This window comes from Centruroides vittatus, unplaced genomic scaffold (assembly GCF_030686945.1).
Source record: "Centruroides vittatus isolate TY-2023 unplaced genomic scaffold, ASM3068694v2 contig_134, whole genome shotgun sequence".
Classification (NCBI taxonomy): Eukaryota; Metazoa; Arthropoda; class Arachnida; order Scorpiones; family Buthidae; genus Centruroides; species Centruroides vittatus.
The window spans coordinates 201,512-216,512 of record NW_027120852.1 but is presented as its reverse complement, the minus strand read 5'-3'; the positions used below and the strand labels follow the sequence as shown (position 1 = coordinate 216,512).

At 32.2% G+C, this 15,001-nt stretch overlaps 2 protein-coding genes across 4 annotated transcripts in view; one reads left to right on the top strand and one right to left on the bottom strand.

The window, feature by feature from the left end:
- The window catches only part of LOC136990754 (HIG1 domain family member 1A, mitochondrial-like), a 330,009-nt gene extending 319,230 nt beyond the window's left edge, over nucleotides 1-10,779 (top strand). For both annotated transcript variants that reach the window (XM_067289187.1, XM_067289186.1), the window contains exons 2-3: nucleotides 1,291-1,419; nucleotides 10,479-10,779. In XM_067289187.1, the coding sequence (XP_067145288.1) occupies nucleotides 1,323-1,419; nucleotides 10,479-10,672 (291 nt within the window). In that variant the 5' untranslated portion in view covers nucleotides 1,291-1,322 and the 3' untranslated portion in view covers nucleotides 10,673-10,779. The remainder of the gene's footprint in view (nucleotides 1-1,290; nucleotides 1,420-10,478) is intronic.
- Nucleotides 10,780-12,105: 1,326 nt separating this feature from the next.
- On the bottom strand, nucleotides 12,106-14,419 carry LOC136990744 (uncharacterized). Of its 2 annotated transcripts, XM_067289175.1 has the most exons (8): nucleotides 14,282-14,419; nucleotides 14,082-14,212; nucleotides 13,926-14,001; nucleotides 13,062-13,178; nucleotides 12,892-12,986; nucleotides 12,409-12,568; nucleotides 12,257-12,337; nucleotides 12,106-12,182 (listed from the first exon to the last, which is right to left on the bottom strand). In XM_067289175.1, exons 2-8 carry the CDS (start codon nucleotides 14,208-14,210, stop codon nucleotides 12,163-12,165), a joined length of 678 nt encoding a protein of 225 aa, XP_067145276.1. In that variant the 5' UTR covers nucleotides 14,211-14,212; nucleotides 14,282-14,419; the 3' UTR covers nucleotides 12,106-12,162. The 2 variants fall into 2 exon arrangements, with proteins under 2 accessions (XP_067145276.1, XP_067145275.1); XM_067289174.1 differs by lacking the exon at nucleotides 14,282-14,419 and having other exon boundaries at nucleotides 14,082-14,234.
- Between the last annotated feature and the right edge of the window lie 582 nt (nucleotides 14,420-15,001).

Below are 15,001 nucleotides of genomic sequence, written 5' to 3'. Positions count from 1 at the left end.
CCAAACAAAAAGATAATAAAACGGAAATAATAATAAAATAAAAAATAAGGTTCGGACTCAGTTCCTTACACCAGCCTTAAAAATTATATTCATATCAATGCTATTCAAAAGTGGAATGAATAATGGTTGAGCAGCAAAACTGGTAGAATAACAAGACTGTTTTCCTAGTGCTGAATGCAGGTTCTCATCATTACTTAGAGATTTAACATTCACTACTGATCAACTACTTACTGAGCATGATAGTTTTAGAAACCACCTGGCGATGTATAACCGGGCAGAAACTGCCTCTTACAGAAAACCTAGACATTGTCGACCGTATGATCTATCATTGTCCAATTTACGATCAAGATAGACTTATTCTGAAATTAGAAATCTTTACGCTTGGTTTCGGGTGGCCATGTCCACTCGATAAGCTTGTTCAGAAGCCATTGTTTGATGCTTTTTACAATTATGTTCAGAATATACTGAAGAAAAGACTAATTATAATTTCTAGTGATACATTTTAGTTTTCACTGAAAGCTGAATACTTATTTTATGTTTACTTTGTATCATGTATTTTAGTTTACGTATTCTTAGTGTTATACACCCATAGAAGTGGTTCACTTATTCTAATAAAAAAAAAAAGAGAGACACAGAAACCACCACATGGCCTTTCTCCCATGATGATAAATGTGTAGAGCGTGAGTCTGCTAGTGTTGTTATTCTATCACGTTACACGAGATGGCATTAGTACAACGAGCATTTTTAATAGAAACCGCCAAATTCAAAATTCCACCACTCAATGAGATTAAAAAATAGGAATATTACGTAAGCCGAGATTTATTAGCCCCTACCCGAGTAAGAAATCGTAAGAAAGCCTCGCCCCCCACCCACCCCAAAATACCTTACGTAATTTATGGACTGCCCCTAAGCGGTAGTGTTTATTGTAATTAAAGATATTGTCATCACTTATGTTTGTTGTGTCAGTGTATTATTGTCATTTCAAAATATAAACATTTGAAATGAAAAAGAATGAGAAAAATTTAATTCAAAAATAAAATGAAGAATACAAATTTATATTTTCCTTTTATTCACAAACTGAATATGCTTTGATATTCTCAAGCAATGCAAATTTTTCTTGTGTATTAAATGAGCATGTTCTAGATTCTGCTGCCATTTATGTATTAGTAAAGATTACTAATGAAGAAACTAAGATCAATAAAATGTGCATTTACTTAAATTTTTAACATTATATTGATTATTTAATATTAAAAAAGTTGAATCATTAAATTAATACTCATATATTTTTAGTTTTCCTTTAAAAAAAAAAAAAGACCAGTAATATGAAAGACTCCCTAGAAGATATTTCGAGTTACGATCAGGAATCTGGAGGCCAAAAGTTAGCGAGAAAAACGAAGGATGCACCTTTTATGGTTATAGGTGAGTATTCTGTTTAATCTATTCTTCCCTTGATTCATTTTAAAATAAAACTGAATATAAATGTACTTACACAAAAGAAATGATTTCACCAATTCATTTCACACACAATGATGTACAATATTTTATAGGAGATAAATTTATTTTATATTTCTTCATTGTTTTCCAAGTGTTTGATTTTTAAGTTACACATTTTCTACATTGTTTACTCTTTCAGAAAAAGGCAAGGTCAACACATGACCTGATGTGACAACATTTAATAATTAAGATATGCATTTTGAATGTCTGCAGCACTCCTCCAGTCATAAAATTTCTGTATCAAATTTTATTAAGTTACAAATTGATGCTATTATGAACAATTACCATTTATAGGCCTATTTAACATTTTACTGACTAATAAAGTTGTTCATCTGACAATATTTATTATAAACCGGGTGTGAACAAACACCATTAGAGAAAAAATATAACTCCTAAATAGTAATTAAAAGATTACCCTTAATCATACAGATAATTAGAATGGATAAAGAGAAGATGGAAGAAGTGAAAAAGCTGAAAATCTACGATTGACAAAGGGATTAAGGAATTTTCTTTTCATAGGATCAACTTGTAGATCTGTGTGAATCTCTGGGTTAAAGAGCATTTCAAATTCATTACCATGAGCAGCACAATTTTAACACAATGGGCCATAGAGAAAGAAATAGAAGAAAGTTGGAAACAACGCCAATAATACTTAGAAGCTGGTATGGCATTAAGAACAATGATTTTATTTACATAGTAAAAAAAGCATCTTAACATCATTAATGCACAAGACTTGATAGAACTGGATACAAGATTGAAGGGAGTACTGCAAAAATTGGGAAGATATAATTAGATGTTTACGTGACAAAAATGAGTGAGGCAGTTTGATGTAAGAGTGTAAAGTTAGTATTTGGATGTAAGTTAATATTTTTAGTGGCAGAGAAGCGAGGTTAATGCTGTGCTTGCATGGAGTATTTTTTTTTTACAAATTTAGAACAAAAATATGTAATAGCATTTAAATATTGTTTGATCCTCAAAAACAGTTGGAAAGTTTGAATTTAATTTGAACAGTGACTGATGTTTGTCAAGAAGTTGAAGCTGTCCTAATAAAGGAAGAAAATGCTCCTTTGTGATAAATTTAAATGATAGCTACCTGAAATAAACATTTAATACAGATAACCTCTTTCATTATTCCGTCTTTTCTCATATGTCCTAACCAGTTTTCTTCAATAGTTATCTTTTTTCTCCAGTTCTTTCCGGCACTTTGTAATTATTAATTTTATCAATCCAGCTTATTTTTAACATTCTTCTCTATATCAACATTTCAAATGCCCTGATTATTCTATTATCAATTTTTAACCTTATCATACATGTCATACCTCTCCATTTCTCTTCCCTTGCACTCATTATCTAACCATTTAATTCTTGCCCCCTTTGGTTTTCTTTTAAAAGCAATTTTTCAATTCTCTGTATTTCTTTTTCTATCATTATTACACTTCCATTTTTATCTTTCTTCCATTTTTTTCTATCATATCAAGTTATTCAAGTTTTTTTTAACCTTACACTATTTTTTGATCCTGAGATCTTTTCAGCTGCCTTGATTATTTCCTCCTTCAAAATTTTCCATTGGTTTATTACATTATTACTAATTGAAGTACAGTGGAACTCGGTATACGACCTTAATTCGTTCCCGATGTTTGGACTTATACCGAATAGGACGTATACCAAACCAATATTTCCCATAAGAAGTAATGTAAAAATGATTAATTCGTTTTCATGTAAAAAAAAAAAACCCTCTTGATATGATATATTAATGGGGTTGTAAAATAATTTAAACACTGTTTGAGCACATTAATAAAAAAAAAAATTTTATTATAGATTTTTAAAGTTGTTACAGTATATTGTATTATATTATTTAAATCATTAAATCAAAATCATATCAAATCAAACTCTCCTTAATACTAATAATCTGTTTAGAAATTGATTAAACCCCTTTCGCCACGTTAGCAGATTTAATAATGTCTTTATTTTTCACCATTGTCGATATCGTCGTTCTCGGAATACGGTATGCAACAGTTAAATCTCGAACACCCATGCCACCTTCGTATTTCTCAACAATCTGTTTTTTTAGTTCCATTGTGATTCTAGTCATTTTTTAGTTTTCTGTTGCTTTTCATTTGCCTTTTTGCAATTCATGATTAATAAAAAGTTTTACTTACAAATTAAAATCAGAAGAAATTTAACAAAGTTATAAACCCTGGCATTGCAAACATCTAGTCTTGTCTAGTACACCGATAGTGCTACTTGTTTGTAGATGGCGGGTATAATTGAATTAAGTCGTATACTGAGCAAAATTTGTTTTGTCCAAACGGGACGTATTCTAAAGCAGACGTATACCAAGGTTCCACTGTATTTAACTTACGAAATGGCAAGGCAGATTGAAGATATTTTTTAACATTAAATTCTCCCATATTCCATTACTTCTGAATTTTTGACTAATTCCTTTCAGTCACATCTGCAATTCCACAATAATTAGATTTTTGTCCAAATTTATTTCAGCTTTAGGATGAGTAAATGCACTTTTGATGCTATTTAAAGATTTCATTCCAATCAAAATGTAGTTAATCTGAAACCTTTTCTTGTCTCCTGAGGCCTTCCAAGTGTATCTTTTCTTATGGTTTTTGAATCAAGTGTTAATAATAATTGTATTCTCTTTGCAGAAGTTCAGTAGCCTTTCTTCTCTTTCATTCTATCATCAATATCCATAATCACCTATAATCATCATCATCAAACACAGCATTTATATTGCCCATTATTGTAACACAACCATTCTCTTCTTTCTCTTTGCATAATTTTATTAATCTGAGCATACATTTCTTCTAATCATCTGGATTGTCACTTGTTGGCATATACACATGAATGAACAGCAACTTTTTGACCTTTATTTTCACCACCATGATCCTATTATTCACAGTCTATACCCTCCCTCAACCTTATCCTTTATTTTCTTACCAAGAACAGTTGCCATGCCATTCCTTCCTCACATTTCCACAATAGATTACTCTCAACTTATCACTATATAAATCTCTTGATCCTTCATACTTTACTTCACTTATATCTACACTAAATCCAATCTCTTTCTCTTCATTTTCATCTAAGTTTTCCAGTTTTCCAATCTTAGCATAATTCTAACATTCCACGTGTCGATTCTCAACTTCTGTCCTATTCTTTGGGGGTTTTTCATGGTGACAACTTGGAAGCCACATTACTTTCCCTGTCAGCAAAGGTCCCTTACACCATTGCTATAAGTGTCAGCACTATCATACAAATTTTTGTTGGTGTAATTCATATACTGGGAAGAAATAGAAATTTTTTTCCTTTGCCTGCTCTAACACTTTTATTCAGTTCTTTACTCAGATCAAACAATTTGGGCTTCCTTCACCCACCACAGGAGAGATGTGCCTGGTGGGGGTAGGGTTCCCTCAGATTCTACATGCTAATTTTATGGTATAAGTTTCTTCCATTATATTCTAAAAATTATAAATAAATTTGATGTTAAGGAATTAAAAGCTATGGGCTTTTTTTCTTTCTTCAGTAACACAAGGAGCATTTGCTGATATTGATTTTATTGGAGGAAATGCATTTTGGGTCTTAGTGACCCCTCTTCAGTTCTTAGACTTTACAAAAAGAAAAGGGGTCACTAAGACCCGAAATGAATTTCCTCCAATAAAATCAATATCAACAAATGCTCCTTGTGTGATGTGTTACCGAAGAAAGAAAAATAAAGCCTATAGCTTTTTACTTTTTGAAAATCAACAGAACAAAACCAGTAACGGAAAATTTATTGAAATAAATAAATTTACTAAGTTTACTTGTTGTTTGGGGAATTTTATTTGAAACCTGTTGGCAGTTGAATACATTTTGAGATTCAAATTTGATTTAAATTGTAATAATACTTGTTCTTTGAATTTAAACCTGTCTGCAATAAATATTGTTAGATGCACAACTTTATTGCGGTCAGTAAAATGTTAAATATAAATGGTAATTGTTTAATAAACTAACAAATGCCTAAATAACCGGGCTGTTATATGGCTATAATTAAATAATAAATATAAATGAATTTGGTATAGAGGTAAGCGTTAGGCGCCATCTCTTATCTAAATTAATAATTATAATTTTTATAATTAATTTAGAAAATTGATAGCGCTCCGCAGGCAATCGGAGGCTGCGGGTTCAAGCCCCACCCCGGGTCAGCTTTATTCTTCCAGAATGTTCTAAATTATTTATTAAATTATCAAATTATAATTATTAATTTAGATAAGAGATGGCGCCTAATGCTTACCTCTATACCAAATTCATTTGTATTTATTATTTAATTATAGCCGTATAATAGCCCGATTCTTTAGGCATTTGTTGGTTTATTAATATATCATCCGGCTTTGAGATGTATTATATTGGTAATTGTTTATAATAGCATTGATTTCTACATTTATAAAATTTGATATGGAAACTTGACTGAAAAGTTTGAAATAGATTTAAAAAATACATATAAAAATTTAAATTGTTGCATCAGATCATTTTATTAGGAAGTAATATTTTTACATATCTAATATTTATACACATTATTGCTGATACTTAAAAACAAATAAAAACGTTGTTACTGAACTTACTATAGAATCATGAAAATTTGTACTAATGTGAAGAATGAAACTAATTCTTTTGAGACAATATTTCGTCACGCCGGACTTCTGAGTTAGTAATTCCTATCGTTCCCGCAGGCCATAGTTTGCCGACCCCTATTCTAGAAGAACAAAGAATTATTACAGCACAGTTTTCTATAATTGAAAGTTATATATTTTCTAATTAAAAGTAATTAAATAGATGATAATTAGAAAGCAAACGAGTTATATTTTTAATTGAATATATTTGATTTTTTTTTCTTTCTTTTCAAAAACTCAAGCTAGACTCAAAAATATTTCAGATAAGCAGTTGTCAGTGAAATGGATATTGGGGTAAAACATTTTGTGAGTTCAGTTGTTGGAAGTATTAGAAAATTGTGAAAACTGTTTCGTACGTTAAGGGAATAATAGAACTTCTGTTATGGAATCCAACCTAAAGTTAAAATTTTTATGCATATTCTACCTGTTTTATACAAAAAAAGATGTGAAATTTTTAACTGTTAATTCAATACTATATAATAATGTGAAATGCATATTTGAGTCAATAAAAAATGAAATGAAAAAAGTCACCTTAAAGTCATTTGTGGTTATGCTAAGTTTAGGTTTAAGGCATATTAAAAGCCAATAGAAAATTAACATAATCATTCAAACAAGAATCAAATTCTACTACAATTAAGTATGATATTCAAAATGCCCACTACAGAAACATACAAGAGTGAAATTGCATTACAATAGCTGTATGGAGTACCAACCAGTTGGAGTTTTGCTTATGTTGCTATCTACATTTGGTAGTTTGACTGTAAGTTTAATCTCGCTTAACATTTTCGTATTTCCGGTTTGCTCGATTTCATATTTTCATAATTGCCCTTTCGTCAAAATTTGACCGCTTGTTTCTCTCTTGCGGATATCTGTAAAAATTTTTCTACTTTAAACGATTACCGTGAATTAATATTTTAAGTGATCCCTTCTAAATATTGTTTTCTTGGAACCAATTGGGTTGTAAGAGCATAAACTTGATTTTGTTAAATTCTTTTTATAGCTTACATATTCTCTTTTTATATGGGGTCATTGTTTTTTCTCAGTTGCTTCCAGGCTCCATTATAATCAGACTTCACATTTTGTCATAATGCATCTAGTATCATGTCAGTCTTGTGTTTCACTTTTTTCCAGCAAAGTCTGTTAGCTTTATTGTTCCTCTTAAATGTTCATTTTGTAATTTAGTTCATCCTCCTCATTCTGTGTATCCATTTCGGTATTTTCATTTTTGCAACGCTCGTCCTGCTGCTGATTGTGTGTTTTGAGGCTCGAGGTAAAGTTTGTGCACCTTGTACAAATATCAGTCTTACTGTAGTTTTTTTTACCCTATCCTCTTGTCACGAACAACTCCTGGCATGTTTCTAGTTCTTCCATCCAACTTGGATTTGACCGGTAACTTCTCTCTTCATTTCTCTCTCCCTCTGAAAGCATATTATTGTATGTGCAACTTGCAATTAAGATAGATTAATGTTCATTCAACACAAGATATAAGAAGTCAAAAACAATTAAATTTTTTTACAATAATTCTTTACAATTAAAAAAGTTTAAAGAAATAATTTTAATATCAATAATAAAATCGTCTGTTTAATTTTTTTTATTAATACTACTGGACGAAGGAAATTAGTCTCAAAATAAAAACGGTCGTATTTATTTTTATACTTAATTTACGTAATTGGATAGTTTCAAATCCTTCTGCGGTCGAATTACTAGGTGGCGAGTACGGTGGTGAAATTCTTGGTATTTCGGAGGAATTTTCGGTAGCAACTTCCCATTAAGGCTCGGTACCGTACACGAGGCATCGTCAAACGTGCATTAGAAAAGACAACGTGCAAGCGCACACTTGTGTGCATATACCCCCATACTAAGCTATTGTCTTTGTGGACATGATTAAAAGATGTAGTATATAAAATTTAATATGAATGCTATTTTAATTAATATAAAATGGATTTTATATTATAATTACTTTTTTGAATTATTTTTTAAACTATCTTTAGTTTTGAATTTGTTAATTTTATTTAATAATTATTGAAATTTAATTCAAAATAATAATTAAGTTTAATTCAAAAATTATTGTAATCATTAGTTAGTTGTATAAGGCAGTTAGTGTCTAACTGCCTCCCTCCAGGGGGGAAAAATTGAAATTCATCAATACGTATATTATGTAAATTCAAATAATTTGTTCACATTATTATATTGGCTGCAATTGAATTAAGTATTTTGTTGTAACAATTAAATTAATCTAATACGAGAAACACTAGAGCATAGTTCTCTTCGGACCGATTACTTGGAAGACGGCTCTTAAAAACTTTCTTAATAATGCATTTCCAGCCCAACACTTGCTCTCCTTGGGACTATAAAATAAAAAGTTTGTGTAAATAACACACAAAATGCATTACACTTATAATTAAATGACTGACGTTAACATATCTAGTACTGGTTTGTACAAACAAATTATTACGTTTGTTAATGACACTGCTTTATTTTTTACCTTGCTTTTAAGAAAGAAACGGATTCTTACGTCGATATTAAATTATGATATTTTTATGAAATTAGTGTACATTTTTCTCAGAAAAAGTTTGAAATTTCTGTTACGGTCAACCCAAACGTTTTTTGTGCACTTGTAAATATTTTGCTTCTACATTATCTGCTATAGATGATTACCTAAGTCTGCTATTATCAATGTCGTCACTCCGTATTCTGTCTACCTTTACTCCATTATTTCCATTTATTATGGAAAAATGCTTTTATGTTTTGTTTAAACATACTTTTTTTACTAGGTAATGTTTTATATCTATTTTTATGTATATTAAATTTTTCTTCTTGACGGTATTGATACTGCGGCAATTCTGTATTCTTAAGCCTTACAGTTTCCTGGTGTCTTTTCATCTTTTACCAAATGTTCTTCCAGTTTCTTGAAAATAAAATTTTGGCTGTTTACAAATACATTTTATTCTATAAGCAGTGCCACATTCTTTGTTATATTTTTCCTATTTTTATTTGATGTAATTAATGTCTTTCCATTTTTATCAATCTGTTTATACATTTTATGTCTTGCACTAGTTCTTGTTTGATGTTTTTTCCTCCGTTGTTGAGATTTGGATGTTTTATATGTCTAATATTCTAATATATGTGATGATTGATACTTGTACCCAGTTTTACAGTTTTCTTTATTTTTGGCGGTATTTTGATGATACGGTAGTCTTATTTACTATTAAATCGTCGTCCAATTTTTACTTTCCTGGCTATTATATATGAGAGAAAATTTGGCAATTGATCAAAAAATGACCTCAAGATATTTCACATTTTTGGACTCTGGGGACCTCAAAACGTTGAGAAATGCAAACAAATTTATCTGTAATTCGTCAAAAGTATTTGTAATAATATTTCAAGTAAAATAATAACACTGATAGACAGTGTTAGTATTTTTCTTAGTTTTTGGCATTGCAAGAAGCAATTTCAAGTCTTTTATATGCATATCTTATAGGAGGGTTTTATTTATGTTCTCTCAATTTTTTGCATGGTATACACCAGCATGAGTTGTGCACCCAAAATTACAGTAATTTTGGATATATTTGAGTCTGCAGATGGTGATAAATCTTATCGTCGATGCTAACAAACAGATCTACGTCCCATTAATTAATACCCAAAAAAGTATTTCCATAATTTTTTAGTTTTATGTGGTGGTTTATTCTAAATACATGGAAACATTGCATTATTTTTTTTAGACCAGTTAAAGTATCCTTCATTCAGTGGATCTGTAAATATAATTTTGTTGGTGTCTGTATTTCTGGGTCATTTCTCCTTTCATTTTTCTTAGGCTAATATGGCATCTAAATTTCATCTGCTTTCTCTTCATCCTGATCTATTCAAATTTATGGATTTGTGTAAACTTCTTAAACGTTCTGGCAACATTTTATAAATTGTTCGGTAGTTTTAAAGAATTTTAATTTCTCTATCTTTTAAAAATATTTGTAAAATATGAATTTTCTTTTAAAAATTAAATCTTTGTTGGTTATAGAATTTTGTAAACCTATGTAGTAGTATATTTTACTGACTTATTTCTAAACCCATCTCTGAGATGTAAGGTGTAACTTATAGGAATTCTTTAGGAATGGCCTAATACTTTCGTTGCGTTCGACTCAAATGTTTTGCTCAGATTTAATTAAATCTAAAGTCTGATATTCTCGGTATGTATTGTTTGGAAACGATTTCTGAAAAATATGCTAATACACAGCTATTATTACTTTTATACAATATCAATGTTATTTCAACATGCATTTGGGAGATGCACAATAAATAAAATTGACAAAATGTGATTTCTATTTTCAGGTCTGGCGGGATGCACTCTGGCCTGTCTGTACGGCATCTACAACTACAGAAGACGGGGCAAGATGACTACTTCCGTATACCTGATGCAACTTCGAGTGACCGCGCAGGGAACGGTGGTGGCCTGTCTCACCCTCGGCGCCCTCTATTCCATTTACAAAAGATTCGAATCCAAGAAATTAAAGGAAAACGAATAGAAATACTGTATAAATAGTTATTTATTGCTGTTTAAAAGACCATACATTTCTATTACAGTAAATTAAATAATTTTAGAATAAATTTATAAAGTTGTTGAATTTGCAAATTTATTTCCGAATTCAATTTTTTTTTATCTTTTAAGATTTCTTGATAATTTCTGTATAGAATATCAAACAAGCTTCTTTCACTTTACCTATTGGCAATATTGTTCTTCCCAATGATTTTGTGCTCCCTGTTTTTTCCTTTTCAAAAAATAGCGTCTTTCTATCGTTTTCCATTAGCTAACACTGACTACAACATCAATTTGTATCGACACAGATAACTTTTAATACCAGGGGAGGTTACTAGAAGAGCCAGCCACAAACTAATTTTTGGAGGAATCGACAAAAGCAATAGCCAAACCTTCTTTGTGATGCTATACATTATAAGCAAATATCCTACATTCTTTTATGGTAGTTTCTGTATCTATTTACAAAAAGATATGGCATTGTAATGGCCGTTGGAAAATTTGCCAAATTCTTAGAATGTCTGTCACAAAGGAGGCTTTGGACGCTCTCAATTTGCCGATTCTGCACGAATACATGGTATAATGTGCCTTGCCGGTCGATCGAATGATGCATCGAGGGACGGAATTGCTCCTACATTCACATCACAACTTTACAACTCGACTAATAATTCAATATATCTTGTGATACTGCCAAAGCTGCCTTTGCTATCGCGTGATGGTAACTGCATAGGGCAATTCGTATTACAGAGAATAGAAGCACAACCTTAGCTTTATTTATTTGTTCTAGTATAATCTTATATTTATCTGCAGAAAAACACGAGTAATAAAGGAAATTAAAAGTGATAACTTCATAAATGGAACCAGTTGTGTACTCAAGATTTAATCTCGGGGAGCCAAGTTGAACGGATAAAAATAACTTTAATACAAATGTACTGGAATAGAAAAGCTTACATTAATTCGACACCTATCCGTATGTCGGATTACCGAGATTGTATTCTACTCGAAATTGGCACGTGCCAAAAGCGTCCCGCTTTGACTGGCAAAAAATAGCCACTTCACGTCAATAAACACGATTCACTCTACAGCCGTAGATATTTAATGCTATTTAGTTACCCATTATGGGTTGCGAGCGCTACTTGAGTTGGAGTGATTGGCATAGGCGATTGTTCTGTCCATTTATTGTACGAACTCTGTAAAAAGTTTAAACATTTCGATAAAATTTTTCAAATTTAATACGTGGAAACCAAATTCGAATCCAGATTTTCCTGCAGAGTATGCAAACGTCTTGTCGCGCGGCCATTTGGCTACTATGGCATGCGAGAATTTATGCGATTTTAAAGAAATAGTTGGCTATTAATATTTATTTATTGAAATTTATATGAAAATTAATTTTGAATAAATCTGTTGTTTTTCGGAGATTTTGAATAAATTTGCCAGTGGAAATATTAAAAGTCCAGTAGAAGGCAAAAGGTCCTGGTTTTTCTACTCCCCGCAATCGATGCCTGCACGAAATATTCAAAATTTCAAATAAAAATTCCTGGAACGTGCCCGTTTTATTGTTTCTATTACAACTTACCGATTCGAAGTGGCTCTAATTTAGTATACGTCATACGATCGATTATGGTGGTGTATTCGGATATCGAACACGGAGGGTCGTCTATAGGAAGAAAAGTTTATAACTTTATATACGTAAAAAATTTATATTTTTCATAGTAACGTCTCGTCAACCGTTTTTTTCTTCGTCTTTTTTATCGAATTCCTCCAATTCTTCTATTCTTGAGCTTCTATTTTCGACAAAGCGAGCGCGCAACTTCTTGGCCATGTCTGATATTTCTGAAAGTATCTGAAGTGTCGAAGTGTAAGCACTTTCCATTTTCATCAATTCTTTCTGTAAAGATACAACTACAAATTGTAATACGTATTTGAAAGTCGAGATGGTGTGGATGTTGGACCCCGTGGGAAAAACTGAAAATACACAGAGTAAGAACCCGTTGTAGACTTTCAAATGGGTACACTTCCGGATATATCATGCCCGTCCTCGATTTCCGGTCGGACCGCGCAATGGTCCTTTCGTACGTCGGTGCTGGGTGACACAGGTGATTTATAATATGTTTGTTTGTTTAGTTTTCGGAAGCATTAGTCGTGCAGTGTTATACATGAATGTCGATTGTAGTCCTTTCTCGTGTTTTGCATAATTGAACAGGCGCTTACCTCCGCTTCTTCTTTCTTTGTCTTCTCTTCTTCGTACTTGAATATCATCTCTTCCAGAAATTTGTCTCCGGTATGTCTCATTCGAATAATAAAATCTGCGAATTGCATTATTTTAAAAATCATTACGAATTCTTCTTAGAACAGAAGTATAAGGCATATTACGAAATTACCAATGCAAGACGTCACCACTTCGCTTTGATTCGTGCATTGCTCTTGCAGCTTTCGGATGAGTCCATTTAAACTATTGCAACGTAGTTGATACAGTTGTAATTGTTTTCGAAGCTCACCTACCGTAAAATTCATTTACCTCTTTTTATGTTTTTATCGATGCACATTGTTACAAATGATGTAAGCAATTAAAACTTCAATACAGGCGCAGAAAACGTTAAGCTTATATCACTTTAAAGAGGGATTGAAGTTTGTTAGGGTTACGTTCGTAACCGCTACTTTGAATGCAGCTCACAATTTTCAATGGGAAGAGGACGTGTCGTATATGAATTGAACCTAAAATTTATCCCAAAAGATCCGATTTTACCTTAATTTTATTCGTTTAGGAGTTATTCGCATGCAAATTGTCTACAAAATGGTTGCGAGCTGTATTCAATGTGTCCGCCATGTTGGAGGCGCGTGTTCAGACGTTTGAGCTAGTCTTCGTGGACACTCCAAAGCACCGAAGATGAAAATTTTGTCACAACAACAAGATTCGCTTCTCCCTTGTGTATGTAGTGAAAATTCGTGGGGTGTCGCATCAGAAGAAGCAAATCTTTCGTAATTCTAATATTGTCTAAAAATCAAGCAGTTACGGATGATGCCTTATTGCGCATCTGGACGACGGACACAAAACTTGCTGTATCGGGGAAAGAGCAACTAAAACGGGATTCCTCACTCGGCACGACTATTGAAATTCGTAAGTTATTCTTTACTTTCTTATGATTATTTTCAATATAAACGTTTATAATCGCTTACGTCACTTAAAATTACTCTTATTTGTCTCGGGTAGAGAAAGCGAAATAGAAAATTATTTATTAACCTACCGATTTTATCCGATTTCTCGTCCGTCCCATCCTTCGGAATTTTCATTACTAACATTTTCGCCATTCCCAACAAATCCTGCGAGTAAAAGGTAAGAAACTGACACTTTTTACAGACACACACACACACACACCAAAAAAAAAAAAAAACCAATTTACCCGAAGATAGCCCGATGGATTGGCTTCGTTCGTATCGCGAGGACCCAAAAGTAAGGAATCGTCATAATCCGGCACGCGACTCTTGATCTCGGAAAGGATATCTTTTACGATATTTTTCCACACATCCATCTCTACCATCAAAGAACCAGACGTTACTATTATAAATTTCTATACTGTACTTTGATATTGTTTTCACAAACCTCCAAATTATCGATTCGATTCGGAAGAAAAATAACAAATCGAAAAAACAACTTGTTACGTGATAAAATTTTATAGAATTATTACAGTTTGGCTGGCAACACTTAAATCGAATTTATAGATTTTGACGTTGCCGTATTTTTAAATATAAATTTAATTAGATGCACTTAGAATAGAAAATATTTAAAACTAAAATGTAATTGATACAACGTCCGGGACAATAATAAAATATAAAATATTCACAATTATAAAGATATTTATTGCTTCTTCTATCTCGTGTACGTCGGAGTATAACAATAAACCAAAAGCCGGGAAGGAGAGATGGCGGCCGGATGGCCGAGCGGTCAAGGTGGCAGCCTACCGCTCTGGGGGACCCGGGATCGAATCCGAACGGGTCGAATAGTCCCCAGGAATTTTTCGGGGGGTGGTCCGTTCGGATATGTCGGGCCCCGTCCCTCACCACCCGGAGCCCCATTGTGGGCCTGGCCGAATCCATAATGGGTCTACTAAAAGAGGCCCTCTTAGTGCCCACAGGGCGGAAAAAGTTAAAAAAAAAAAGGAGAGATGGCGAACTATCTATAATCTGTGCGAGTATTTTCTAGTTTAAGTATTTATTATTATTATATTTACGAATTGAAGTAATAGTTTAAAGTAATTTATATCTTACGATAGTTATTTTTAATTGGCGAATTAAAATTTGGTCTCGAGGTTGGCAGCATGCC

Excerpts from the sequence above, each read along its gene's own strand:
- LOC136990744 (XM_067289174.1), bottom strand. The coding sequence starts at position 14,219 with ATGGTAGAGATGGATGTGTGGAAAAATATCGTAAAAGATATCCTTTCC. Across the intron at positions 14,002-14,081 it reads ATCCATCGGGCTATCTTCGG|GATTTGTTGGGAATGGCGAA; the intron begins GTAAATTGGTTT and ends TTTTACTCGCAG. Across the intron at positions 12,338-12,408 it reads AAAAGACGAAGAAAAAAACG|ACGACCCTCCGTGTTCGATA; the intron begins GTTGACGAGACG and ends TTCTTCCTATAG.